The sequence below is a fragment of the Parambassis ranga genome, chromosome 15 (genome assembly GCF_900634625.1).
Source record: "Parambassis ranga chromosome 15, fParRan2.1, whole genome shotgun sequence".
NCBI classification, from domain to species: domain Eukaryota; kingdom Metazoa; phylum Chordata; class Actinopteri; family Ambassidae; genus Parambassis; species Parambassis ranga.
In genome coordinates, this window is record NC_041035.1 from 20,108,240 (window position 1) to 20,123,050 (window position 14,811).

The window sequence follows — 14,811 nt, forward strand, 5'->3', positions numbered from 1 at the left end:
CTTTTATCTGCTACCTATATCATCCTGATGCTGAGAGAAGGCGAGCTGACAGGAAACGCATCATACAGCCGGCCTTCTTTTAACATCAGAGCGTGAAATCAATCAGAGCCGGGTGGTCCTTCCATTGATTGACAGCCTAACCCTACCTTGATCCCGGTCTTGTTAACCACATGGATTGGACACACTGTTTTAGTCCACTTTTCACTCACTGAGTGATTTATGAACCTGCTCCCTGCAGCCGTCCAGCTTCAGGTTTTTGCAGATTATCGCTGCAAAATCTCAATAATCTCAGAAAAGAGGATTTTTAAGCGGCAGGCGTTGTTGTTGCAGTTTATCTAGCTAGTTTATTTATGCTAAAATTTCTAAAATAAAAATAGAATTTTGGCTTGGTTGTGTTGTTGCCTGGCTGTGTGAGGACTGGTATATAAGCTAAACATGCTAAACATGCTAACCCGCGGAGCCGCCAGGTCATGCTGTGTAATAACACTCTGAGTTGTTCAGTGTTCATGTTCAGATGTATCTGATGAGTGTTGAAGTCATACGAAGTTGTAAACGTCTCTAAATGTCGATTCTCAATATCTCCAAAGTACGATAAGACATAAAACGCGTCTCATATCTGTGGAGGTCCGGCCCAGGGCGGCAGCACTGATGATGAAAGGACCGCCGGTCTGAGGCCTGATGGAATCCTTATCTGAACTTTTGAAGCCAAATGAGAGTCGTTTTTTTTTATCATATATCAAATTAAACTGAGAGAATAAAGGCAACCTTCTCCTAATGTCACAGCTTCAATCTATTCTCTGTGCAGCTTAACAGATATCAGAACTGTGGAGGTGGAACAAAACACTTGGCTGTCTCTGCCTGCGCTGCTAAATAATGCTGCCGTACATGTGAACGCTGATATTTGTGGTATTCTCCGGGGAGGAATGGTTGGAACGTTAATGAATACAAGCAAGAAATTAACCCTGTTATTAGTGGAGAGGCTGCACACACAGAGGCGTACGGATGAGCCGACATGCGGTGGAAGATTTTCAGAGGTCATCTTATTTTACCACATATGTGATATTTACTTGGCTGGGATGTTTTCATATTAACGCCCCCAAAACGGATTTTCTGCTACAGTTCAGAGTCGGTCCAAAATGATTCTGTTAAAACTGAATAAAGAGGAATAAACACAGCAGGGTTCGGAGCCCTGCAGCTGTTTTATCCATGTGCTTCTTTCTATGCAAAGAGGCTGTGTACTGTGAAACCTATAGTGCTGTGCTGTAATGGAAGACTAAGCTTTCAGAGCTAATAGGTTGCTGAAGGCTGCGTGGCAGCTGGGCTGGGATACAGAGCTGCACTCAGTGCTCATCTCAACGCCTGCAGCTACAGAAAGGCCTGTCTCACATCGGCTAATGTTCATGTTCATGACTCCAGCATCAGGAGGATACTGAGCGACCGGGGTGGGCATGGAAGAGCTGCCAGGACGAAGTCTCTGCTGCTCATCGGCAGTTTGCTGAAGCTCATCGAGTCTCAGCGCTACGGTGTGAGAGAAGTTTGGAGCAAGGAAAACTTTCTCCCATCTGTGAAGCACGGAGGAGGTAGTATCATGGTTTGGGCCTGGTATAAAGACGATGATGTGGTTCCACCTCCACCCACTGTGTAAATGGGAGGCCAAACTATCCCAGTTACAGTCACTGCTGTGTTGGAAAAAGATGCCATTAATGCTGTTCCACCACAACACACACTCTGAACACACACACTCTGAACACACACACTCTGAACACACACACTCTGAACACACACACTCTGAACACACACTCTGTCCTGTTCATTGACAGTAAAAACTATGGACAGAGCTTCCGTGACGTCACCGAGGCTCGGCGGGAGGCTTCGGGACGCTCTGACCGCCACGATGTTGGCAGCGTCACGTCCGCCAAAACTCCAAATACGGACAAAGAGGGGGAGCACGAGCGGAGTTTAGGGGGGCGGGCGATCGTAGAAGCAGGAAACTTGCGCTGTGATATGGCCACCGCCTGTCGCTCAAGCGGCAACTCCCATAATTATGCTTAATTTTAAGTCTGAATATAATTAAAACGAGTGACTTATAAAAAAATTCACCCCCGTACAATTGACACTAGAAGAGAACCTATCATTTGAGACCAGAACGTTTTTTGTACCAGGCTGTAAACATGTTCATTTCTGCTGTGAAGTCGGCCATTTTAACATGGGAGTCTATGGGAAATGACTCGCTTTTGGAGCCAGCCCCCAGTGGCTGCAGCTTGAACTACAAGTGTTGACACTTCTGCATGGGCTTCAAGTCTGAGCCCCGAAGGTTGCTGCTTGGTCCTGTTCCCTTTAGCAGAGGAGGTGGGGTTTACCGTCTAAAAACTGTGGCCAGCCACCAGGGGGCGATCCAGATGTTTTGGCCTTTGTGTACAGTCAACAGTTTGGGTCTGCTGCATTGATGGAACAGATATCAGAGACCTTTGTCGCCTCTGTCTCCTCACAGAGCTGGTTATGCAGCTGTGCTGATATTTCAAGTCACATTTATGCACAAACAGGAAGTTCTACAGAGTGAGAGAGACGTTCTCGTGGCGTGTCTCTGCACTGCTGCACGGCTAACAGAGAAAGTGCTAACAAAGGCTTCATCATCTCCTGACCTTTCCGCAGACGCCGCTCCCTTCCCGATGATGAGCCTGTCACAGTCTCTCTAAGCGTCCCTTTCCCTCCTTAGCTACGTCTGTCTTCTACTCCCACTTGTTTCCTGTCTCTCTTTGCAGCACACTGAGTCCTAATGAGGGTTTATACACAAAATGAAGATGTAGAAGCCACCAGCTGAGCTCCTTCCACCGCCTCTGACCTTCCTCGTCTCTCTGCATCCACCTCCCCTGTCTCTGTTTAGATGTTTACCTGTCCATGTGACTGTTGACATTACAGCGCTGTCACTAAACCTCCTGTCAGTACCCATGTCTGTCATGAAAGCACCGGGCTTAATGAGCCCCGTGGCGCGAACCGTCAGCCTGAGCCGACACCATGAGTGACGATGGGGGGGGCAAGAGGGCGATGCTCATGGGGAAGCGGTGGGAGAGTAGACGGGGGAGCTGGCAATTATCTTTACTCTGGGGCTGTTCGTGGCCATCCAGCCCTGTGGCAGCCATGTTACATATGAGCTATACCCTCCACTGCAGTGGAAATAATCACAGCTGCCAGCACCTCAGGACAGAGGGAGAGACAGCAGGTTTGGAGGGATATTCATGCCATATTTTATTTTTAATAAAACTATATTGCTTTGCAAACACAGGTACCTTTAACCGAAACATACGTGAATTGAGCTGTGGGTAGAGCACAGGGACCGAAACTAGGCTTCAGGAGGGAGGAGAGGGAGGGAGACAGGTGCCTGCACAGATATATCAAAAAAGAAGGAATCATTTCCTCCAACTATCAGCAGGAAACTGAGAGAGAAGCCTAGCATGGACGACACGCACGCAGAGATCCAGATCTGTAATCGAGTCTGAAACGATGCAGGACGAAAACACGAAAAGCATCAACGTGTGCAGTCAGCATCAAGTCTGACGCAGCCGATCAGGTTCAGGCTGCTGAATGTGTGTGTTCAGCTGAATGTGTGTGTTCAGCTGAATGTGTGTGTTCAGCTGAGTGTGTAGCTTGTGCTAGTAGTGCTTTAGCTAACTACTGTAGCTTGCTAAGTTAACATTAGCAGATAGAGTACATGGTGTTTTCTTAAGTGTTCCATCTGGTGGATGTGGTTTAAAGATTACATTCATAGATTGTATATAAACATGAACGACATGACGACGCTCCCCAAACGTGAGGTCAAAACACCTGGTTCGCCCCCTGGTGGCTGGCTGCGGTACAGGTCATAAACCACACCTCCTCCACAGACGGTTTATTTGTTGCTGATGTGTGATCAAATGCTCATTGTTTCCAGTAGGTTTGTGTTCGATTAGTTTTCCTATCAAAAACAAAAGGAAGTATCGTCATGGCAGCACCCGACGGAGCAGCCAGGCTCAGATGCTGAAGTGTTTGGGTGGCTTCAGCTCTCACCCCTGTAGACTCTGGTTCCAAGATGGCACCTTTCTCCAACATGGCATCGCCTGGCTTCAGTTTTAGGTGATTACAGAAACACATCTTTCATCTTTACATGCTGTGCATGACTGCACTCTGTCTCTTTATAGGAGCAGCTGTTGCATCAGTTGGCCATCAGAGGACCCGTTTTACTATGTGAGCTAGCATCTCTAAGTAGTCTTTGGTGCAGAGAGCATGGTGGAAATGCAAAGAGGAGCAAAAACACGGAGAACAAACGAGTGTCTGCAGATGGTGTTTGGAGGAGGAGGAGGAGGAGGAGGAGGAGGAGGAGGAGGAGAGGAAGGTTTCCTCTGCTTCCCCTCTGGCAGCCTCTCCTTTCTAACATCCAGCCTACTTCACAACTCCCCACTGTGCAACCCCGTATTGTGCATCGCTCACTTTTACACACACATCCACAGAACCGCACGCATGTGAAGCCATTTTCTTCAGAGCACCTACACAAGCTGCGACATACAGATGGTGTTTCACTGCGTTAGAGTGAGAGGAAACCACATCACTCTGTGTCGGTCTGCTCACAGACACACACCGATGTCCACATTTCAGGCATTACAGTACAGACTTTGAAGCCACACTTGAAGGTGGCGACCCTCTCATCATGTAGATGCACAGTTTATGATGCTGAAGGAGAAAAGGTTGGCCAAGGCATAAAATCTGTCAGGGCCAGCAGAGTGTTAAAAAGGGTCTCAGGTGCTCAGTGCCATGGTGATATTTATCTGTTGTGAGTTGAGTGCACTGCAAACTGTTCTATCAACGACATTTTAAAGTTATGTATCAGCCTCAGACAGCAGCAGTGAGGAGCAGCAGCATGGGTCTAACCGGCTCTGACGCTATTCCAGTCACATGACTGGGTTCAGGGTGGTGCTATGCTCATCATCCATCCCTCTATTATCCAGTTTCTTCTGCTTATCCAGGGTCAGCTCATGGGGGGACCAACATTAAGCAGGGAAACTCAGACCTCCCTCTCCCTAATCACCTCCACCAGCTCATCTGTGGGGACACCGAGGTGCTCCCATTCCTTGAGTCTGCCCTGGGCTTTCCTCCTGGATGGACATGCCCAGAACCCCTTGCCATCCAAACCAGGTGCCCAAAAAACACCTCGATTGGTTCCGTCTGCGAATGAGCAGCAGCTTCACGTCAAGAGCTCCTCACGTGGTCTCTAAGGGAGAGGTCGGACACCCTGCAGAGGAATCATTTTAGCCACTTACTCACTCTCCAGAGCTCATGGTCATGGAGGAGCACAGGAACATAGATTGATCAGTGAATCAGGAGCCCTGCCTGATGACTCAGCTCTCTGTTACCACAACAGACCACAGCACAGCCCTCAGTACTGTGGAGGCCACGCTATCGTTAGTCCCACTCTGTTCCTTTCTCATAACCAGGACCCCGAGAGACTTAACCACTGGGTGCAGCATCTCATGCCCAACCCAGAGAGGGCATGCCACCCTTTATCGGGTGAGAACCGTCAGTCCAACAAAGTCTAACAAAGCCTAACAAAGTCCAACAAAGTCCAACAAAGTCCAACAAAGCCTAACAAAGTCCAACAAAGTCTAACAAAGTCCAACAAAGTCCAACAAAGTCTAACAAAGTCCAACAAAGTGCTGTCTTCTGCTTCATATATACGACGCTTTCAGACTCTCACCGTGCATCTGAGTGTGCATCACAGTGGGAGTGAATACACCCTGTTTTCACATCAGTCTGAGCGTTGTCTGGTAAACGTTCAGACATAGCAGGGCGGCAGAGAGAGGTCCGAAAAAAATCCAACCTACAACCTCCAAAAAGGACAAAACACCTCCCAGAGCTGCTCAGCAGACCCACAGGTGTGACTGTAGTGTACATTTATTTACATGAGGTGGCGTAAATCAAACAATGTGGTACATTCTGCTGCAGATTCCTCTCAGTATCACACAGGAAGTGACAGCAGCTGGAGGGCAATAAGTAAAAATTACCATAAATTCACATGCTAATGTATTCAGCAGAGGGCAAGGACTTTCCACATAACAAAGAGAAAGAAGACGTGTTTTCAGGGGCGCAAAGCAGAAAGAATCTGCAAGAGCATAATGAACAAATATTAGCTGAAACATCGGGGAGTCAGAGAGGGGATTCTGATCTCTGGAGCCCGGTGACGAGCTCTCAGTCTGGATGTGTTCAGTGTGAACACAAAGGAAGTGCAGGACGGACACACGGACTGAGCTCATTCAGAGGGTCTGCTTTATCAACAATGACGATGATGGCACCTGAGCATGCACACACACACACACACACACACACAGAGACACACACACAGAGACACACACACACAGACACAGACACACACACAGACACACACCTCCCTGGTGTGGAACCACTGAGCCTGATGACAAATGCAGCCTCAGTATTGTGCTGCTCTGTAATTAAATCCAGACTCTGGGTCACGGCTCCCAACAGGTTGGCTGGCGTGAGCTGAAGAAGTAAATTGGCTCTGCTCTCCTCTCACTGACTTTAAGCAAAGAATTACATAAACTGTATTTATAACCATTATTAAAATGGAAAATTACTTATCTTTTAAGCACCATAATACCATGAGATCTAATCTCTGCTGGCCCCGTTCAGCCTGGCCCTCTCTGAGTCTTCAGAGATAATGACTGTGTCGGGTAATTGAGGGTACAGCACACACACACACACACACACACACACACACACACGCACACTGGAGGCTTCCATACCTTTCCGAAGCTCCCCTTCCCAATGGCCCGCAGTATCTGGAAGTGGTCGAAGTTTACTGTGGAGAAAAAGAAGAATTCATTAAGTACAAAAAACACACAATGATGATAAAACTCAGCAACACATTTGTTGTTGTTGTTGTTGTTGTTGTTGTTGTGTACTCCAGTCTGAATGTCAGATCAAAGTGGTGACTCTGTTCACATCTCTCAGTCCTTTGTTTGCAGCTTTCAGAAAGCGACTGCACATGTTAACACAATTAATGGTTAGCTGGAAATCCTTTGAAATCAATAAATGCCTGAAGTCTACCACCCACACACACACACAGAGACACACACAGAGACACACACACAGAGACACACACATACACACACACAGACACCAGTAGACACGTCTCTGTCAGAGCATTAAGGGTTTAAGTTTGCGTTTTAATGACACATGCTTGGACTGATCAGGATGAAGACCGTCCTGATCAGTCTTTGTGTCTGCAGAGGCCTAAATAACACGACTGGACCCCCTCCACGTCTGCCCTGGCTGGGGCTCCTCTCCACATGGAGGAACAGCGCTTCGGCTCCGAGCTCCTCACCCCTCTGACGGAGAGTCCAGCCACGCTGCAGAGGAAACTCATTTCAGCTGCTTGTACGTCTCATTCTTTCATCACTACCTGCAGCTTGTAGCCATAAATGAGGACAGGAACACGGATCGATTGGTAAATCCAGGTCCTTGCATTTTGACCACATCACTGCAGACACCACACAGATCCAACCTCCTGCTCCATTCTTCTGATGTAATATACAGAGTCTGTTCAGGACGGTAGGACCGTGTGCGCATGCGTCGTGCCTTTTTTTGTCCCGTGTCGCTCACTCTTTCATTTTTTTCGGTTTATTCCTTTGTAGCCCTGTGGAAAATAAACTCGGGGCAAAGCCGTCGTAGTTCGATGTTGTTTACATACGACTTTTGTACGTGACCCGGACACTGTCCCTGTGAACCAGAAGTATGACACTAGCAGGATTCACTAGCTGCATTTGCGTTCACACCTGAGCCAGATTTAAGTCGATCCAGCTAGATCCACCTCTGAGAGGTGGACTGAAATCATCCAGCTATATCCAAATTTACGTAAATCAGATCATGTGTAGTTCTGTGTGTTCTCTTCTTTACACACGTCACGCTCGTGTAGGAGGAACCACACAGTAATCTGTGCGTTCAGACAGTAATTCTTCAGTGAGGAATGGAAGAAGACAGAAAAGTTCCTTCTCTGCCACCCTCTGCCCACCTGTGCATCACTGAGTGGGTGTGAACGTTGCATTGGGAAACTTACAAGCACTTCTGTCGGAGTTAAACAGCCCGAGGATAATGCATCATCACTCTGTTGAAAGAGGAGCTGCACTGTATTTACAGCTTCATCCCCTTTAATACCACACGGAGCGCTGCTGTTCACGGTCTGTGTGTGGCGGCACCAGGGTGCAGTCAGAACCAGGACGTACGAGAGGATTAGCCATGTACAGAAGACGGAGGATCCGCACTGGATTAGCGGGTCTCCCAGTCAAAACACAGAGCCCACAGCTCTCTGTGTGTGTGTGTGTGTGGATGCAGCCGGCGTGCTCCGGCTCCACAGGTCAGCTGGCAGCGGGTCCGCCTGGATGAGCCCAGCGTGAGCTTCTCTCTCATGATCCTCCTTGTCTACACAGACGGGGAGGCAGCAGCCATCAGGATGTGAGCTGACAGACTTTTAAAGAGGAGCTGCATGAGTTAGCATCACGCCTGCTGTGCCCACATCTGCCTGGGGCACACACACACACACGTCTCAGTGACAGTCTTCATCAACACATTCCCATGCAGCGGTCAGCTTCAGCTGGTCTTTGTTTTTAGCATTCATTATCTGTAATTTTTATCTCTGTTCAAACTTACATCTGGAGGCAACTCTCACACACCTTGAAGAGCGTCACCAGAACCAGGACAGCTGTCAGAATGAGCCCCAGAGCACAACTTAGACCAGAGCTGCTCATGTGATGACACGAAAAAAACACACAAAGAACACCAACAGCTGACGCTAGCATTAGCTAACCAGCAGTGACAGCTTTGACAAAGACCACCGAGCTAAAAGCGATACCAGGGGAGCTCATGTTGGTCCTGACACTCTGCAGGGGACACCGTTGACTCTTCCTCCGTCTCACACAGCAGGTGGACAAACCCTGGACATAGTCCTCCATGCTGCTTGCTACAGCCGTGCAGAAACCCCAAGATGCACAATCACAACCCTTCACCTCAACCTCTCTATACTGGACCCTGGAAGTGAGGCTGAGTCATCGGCTAATGAGGAGCTAAACATGAGCATCCTCCACCCCCACCATCACTTCTTTTATCCAGGCTGCTCCTTCAGATAAAACCCAGAGTAGATTCAGGCCCTGTTCCATGCTAAGGGCTCACAGTGCTTCCTGTAACCAGCTCCTTATGCTGCCCCATGCTGGGAGGAGGACTCACGTGGGAGGAATTACACAGACTAGAATGAATAACATCGCAAATTCTGATGTAATTCCACAGGATGCTCCTACACATTTCTGCACTTTATTTACATTGACAGTAAAAAAAAAACTATAGCTTCTGTTATGACACCTAACGTTAAGTCCCTGTGGGTGGAGGGATCCAGGAGGCTCTGACCTCTGCCATGTCGGCAGCATCAGTCCAGCATCAGTGTGGGCAGGCTGTAAGGCCATTTTAACATGTCCGGAACCGGCCCCTAGTGGCTGCCGTGTGAACTGCAGTTCCACGTTGGCGTCATGCCTGAGCCATGGAGGCTGCCACTCGGAAAATGTCTTTAATATTATGAATGTGTGTGTTTATAGAGACAGCATCATCTTTTTTAAATGCCTAACCTTGAGCAAAACTTAACAACAAGAGAAGAGTCGGGGTGAAAGCCTGCAGCTCTGTGCCTACACACAACACCACACAACGCATCAAATAACACACAAACAGCTGAAAACACGGAGCTAAAGGTCATTAAATGTTGCAGGTTATCAGCTCGGTTGATTAATGAGTTCAGAGCAGAGCAAAGCAGCGTTGCAATGACAGCTGTGTGCTTTATTCCCACACCACAGGGGGCGCTGAACCCACATGGGGCAATTGATTAGTTGGGAACGATGGGAAACGTTTCACACCACGACTAAAAGAAAGGCTGAAATACCTTCATCTGCTGTGCAGTGAAGATCATCTTAAATCAATGACTGTCCCTGTAATCAGCTTCACGGTCAAGTGGTGCTTTAGAGAAAGAAGCGAGATGAGGGAGGCAGCGAGGGAGGGTGAACGTCTGCAGGCGCTCAGGTTTCACTGGATGCTGCACAAAACACAACAGGCGAGCGCTGCGGCCTGAATCTGATTCACCACGGAGGCACCAGGAGAACGAAAACATGTCTTCCTCTGCGGAGCTGCAAGCTGCTGACACACCAGGACGATCTGCTGAGTGCGCTCCACAGGAGTCCTCCACGGGCGACCGGCTCCCGTGGTGGAGTCAGTATTAGCATGAAGCCTGTGTCAAGGGGCAAAGAAAGAGTCTAACACAGTGTGTGTGTCTGTGTGTGTGTGTCTGTAGTAAAGGGCTCAAAGTCAGAATTTAGCCTTCAGTCAAAGCAGACGTGCATTCATCTAATCACAGAGTGAGTGGGACGAGCAGCTGCTTCCAGAAGTGCCGACTCTCAGCACCTGAGAGCACAGCTGGGTTATGACAGCAGAGCGAATCAAACAGGTGCAGTTCAAACAGATGGATGACAGCCGGGCGGAGGGTGAGCACGAGGAACGCCTCCGTCCAGCTTTAACAGAGCGCGCCGAGGCGGCAGCATGGCGGCCTCGGATAAAGGCCGCAAACAGGGAGAAGGGTCTTCAAAGCAACATGTGCAGCAAACGGCCAACAAACAGTATCAAGTAACGACGCAGAGCCTGGGTCGCCTGATATTTGCATTCAGACATGCAGCCACAGCAGCTGATGTCTGGAGCATGTGGAGCCCAGCCCGGCCTTTCTTTAAAGCACTGAACCCCTCCATGTTACACATCTCATATATATATATATATATACACACACGACTGCACAGAAGAAGGAAACACAGAGCTGTGCAGCTGCACCTGTGGCTGAACCACAGTGTGCTGATGCATCATCAGGGTCTGAGAGCTCATCTGAGCTTCTACCTGCAGCTTCAACAACAACCATCGGCGCTAAAGTCAGAACATTTACATGCATGTTACCCACTCATGATGTGATGATGGTATTGATTAGCAGCTGTGTGTGTGTGTCCTTTCTGCCCCCTGTGAGCACTGATAATGAGGTGCAGCCCCCACACAGCTAGAATCAATACATGAGTGCTAAAACAAACATGCTAGCATGCAGACATGATTATGTTCACCGACTTACTACACTTTGAGGGTCCATCTCTGCTTCAGACACTTTCAGTCCAGCACAGTCAGAGCAAAGCGGAGTCGTGCTCAGTGAAGCAGCGGCAGCCTGCAGCAGGTGAATGGATGCCGACACTCCACAGGCCTCCATCAATACGTCTATTTAAAACCAATTATGTTGCTGAAGATATGATGATGTCACTCTGTTCAATACCTATCCAGTAACCTTGCTGCTGGAACCAAAGTCGGCTCATAGAAAGCTCGGCTTACTTCCATAATGATCGCAGTTAACAGAATCAATGATGATACAGAGCAGGGTTAAAGATGGAAGGCACAGACAAGGTGAACCCCACGGAGGACGAGTCCCGGACCGAGGAAGATACATTACAGCATGAGATTATTAACCCCCGCTAATCACAGCCTGGCTGGGAAACACAGCGTTAAAGAGCAGGGACCAGGTTCTTATAACAAAGTATGAAGAGCTTGTAATTAAAGAGCCCACACACAGATGGATGTGACTTCAGTCTGTTCCTATAATCACATTTTGGGACTCATTATGAATCCAAAGATAATGTAATTTGCATGAGACGTTCTTTATTAATCAGCATCACATCATGCAGAGGAGGAGGAGGAGGAGCGGGAGGAGGAAGAGGAGGAGGAGGAGGAGCGGGAGCGGGAGGAGGAAGAGGAGGAGGAGGAGGAGGAAGAGGAGGAGGAGGAGGAGGAGGAGGAAGAGGAGGAGGAGCGGGAGGAGGAGGAGGAGGAGGAGGAGGAAGAGGAGCGGGAGGAGGAGGAGGAGGAGGAGGAGGAAGAGGAGGAGGAGCGGGAGGAGGAGGAGCGGGAGGAGGAGGAGGAGGAGGAGGAGGAGGAAGAGGAGTGGGAGGAGGAGGAGGAGGAGGAGGAGGAGGAAGAGGAGGAGGAGGAGGAGGAGGAGGAGGAGCGGGAGGAGGAGGAGGAGGAGGAGGAAGAGGAGGAGGAGGAGGAGGAGCGGGAGGAGGAGGAGGAGGAGGAGCAATGAGTTATGACTTCAACTCGTACACAAACAGTTTGAACGGAGCGACGCGGTGATTCAGGACCAGCAGCAGACTCTCGCTGCTGCTTGCAGTAAAGATAATGTGTTGTTTATTTGGGATGCAGCTCCACCCTTCCTCCACCTGGAGACAGATGCAGGTGTCTTCCTCTCTGGGAGTTTTCTCTATTGGAAGTTAAAACCACAGACAGACGGAGTCAGATTAAATGTTACTCCTTCCTGAATCCGAACACCACCACCAACATCTCACTCTCCACTACCAGGACTCCAGTTTCACCCAAACAGCTTCATGTATAAATATATATGGCTGGAAGAAAAATGACCGCAGGATAAATGAGCTGCACCTAATGATCATATTCCTCTGTCAGCTGTAATGGATGCATGCAGCTAAGCTAGGATGCTACCAAAGAGCTGTGAAGGAGGCGAGGAGGCCACCTGACACCGCTCATGTCAGAGGATCGATCCACGCAACACCAAGACCAAGGAGCCGCCACATACTGCGAGGCTAAGAGAGGTGCTAAGCTAATAAAGCTAATAAATACAATTTCTCATCAAATATGTTGCAGCTCGATAACAGACACACACACTGTAGAAACTCACACTGCAGAGCGACCAATCAAGGAATGACAGAATGTTTCCAGGGACCATAAACAGTCGTTTTAACCCACAAGGTCTGGTCACATGAGCTGTTGTGGTTTACGTCACACATCCTGGATGCACTATGACTCTACCAGCAGCATGCTGCAGCAATGGTGCATTTTTGTAGGTTAGCCAACATAAAACGGTCAGCTTCAATCTGGGATCATTTTACCCCTCCATGGAGCACCACCTTATCATGGTGGAGGGGTTTGAGTGCCCAGGTGATCCTAGGAGCTATGTTGTCAGGGGCTTAATGCCCCCAGCAGGGTCTCCCAAGGCAAACAGGTCCTGGGTGATGGGTCAGAGCGGTCCAAAACCCCCTTATAAAGAGAAGTCACTCGGCTTCACCCGGTATGGCGCAGCCGGGGCCCCACCCTGGAGCCAGGCCCGGGGTTGGGGCTCGAATGCGAGCACCTGGGCCGAAGGAGCGACGTGGGGCTGACCTTCCATGGGCTCACCACCAGTGGGAGGAACCGGGCCTCGGCAACCTGATCACTGGACACAGAAACCCGCACCCTCCAGGCTCCCTGCGAGTATTTGTGTGTGTTCTCTTTTGTTTTGCTGCACTGTTCTGATTTTATTACACATGAGACGGTCTGTATTGTATCAGTTTAGCTACGAGCTAATCCCAGGACACGATGTTATGATTGAGCATTTTCATCATATGTAAATTTGTGGAGTTTCTAAAAACAGCTTCCATTAGTGACGACCTGCTTTGATCATTCCACATTTGTCATAACAGTGAAAGACTTTCTGCCTGATAATGTTGCCGATTGTTTGAACACTCTGCTGCATAATTGGCATCAAATGAAAGATGATTTCATGCGTCTCTGTTAACACAGAGCACATTCAGAGTCCTGCCTGGAGGAGCCCTCTGGGCCCGGATCAGAGGACCTCTGAGCATCGATCCCTTCCTGCGCCTGATCCCGCGGCGTGTCATCAGTGTGCGTACGAGCCCTTTCTCAGATTTTGCTGACAGGCTGTTATTTGCATACACGGGGGCACATACCGCCACCGCCGTATGTCGGGCAGCTTGATGGCATCTGCAGTGGATACGACGCTTTAGCATGACTGTGCGCAGACAATGGCAGAGAGATCAGAGTGCATGTGACACTTCACTGCATGTGAGACACCACAGAGTGCAGTGAGATCACAGCAAGGGAAGAAAAACAGTTTGCTTTGCAGCAGCTCGTCTGCCACGTGATCATTGAATATTTTATGGCAGTAGTGAGCCGTACTTCAAGGTCTGTGGTAGTGGAGCTGCTGCTGGGACGCCGCGGCCTTTGATACTGCAGGAAGACCCGCAGCTGAGGCCGGGTGGAGGTCATCCTGATCTTGACCTTGCAGCGACTTCTCTGAGCTTTATTGATGGGACTCTAATTCTAACACAGGAGAACATGGAGGCTTGAATCCAAACGTTCATGTTTAAAGTCCGCACAATGCTTTGCCAAAAGACTGTAAGAAGATGTATCTATATGAAAATATTTTCATAGTTTTTACTTAAATGATAAAATAAATGTACTAATTTTATATAAAAAGTATATATAATATATAAATACATTTACAGATTTACCTCATTTTCTTCTCTGAAATGTTGAAATTTGTAAAGAAAAATTTTGTATTTGTTTATTTATGTAAGTTTTAATATCAAAACAGAGTATTACCCCACACCCTGATCAGAGATGGGAAGTACAAATTTTCGGGTATCTATACTTTACTCCACAACTTTCTACTTTTACTTGAGTATCTGCACTTTCTACTCCTACATTTTCGAATCAGTGTCATTGTTTTTGCATTTAAATGGTGTTTATTTTGCCATATCCCAACGCATTTGACCCATCTATGTCAATATATGCCATGCAGACAACAGACCGATTGGATCACATTTAGAAATGTATGTTTCACGTTTGTACTTTTGACACCTCTGACCCTGATACTGTTGGGTACAGACAGTCCAAAGCTTGATGCTGGACTTTCAA

At 48.4% G+C, this 14,811-nt stretch overlaps 1 protein-coding gene across 1 annotated transcript in view; it reads right to left on the bottom strand.

Annotated features, from left to right (window-relative positions):
* Nucleotides 1–14,811, bottom strand: part of stk32c (serine/threonine kinase 32C) — a 58,728-nt gene that overhangs the window by 31,234 nt on the left and 12,683 nt on the right. Inside the window, exon 2 of the mRNA XM_028423368.1 lies at nt 6,789–6,844. Within this exon, the coding sequence (XP_028279169.1) occupies nt 6,789–6,844 (56 nt within the window). The remainder of the gene's footprint in view (nt 1–6,788; nt 6,845–14,811) is intronic.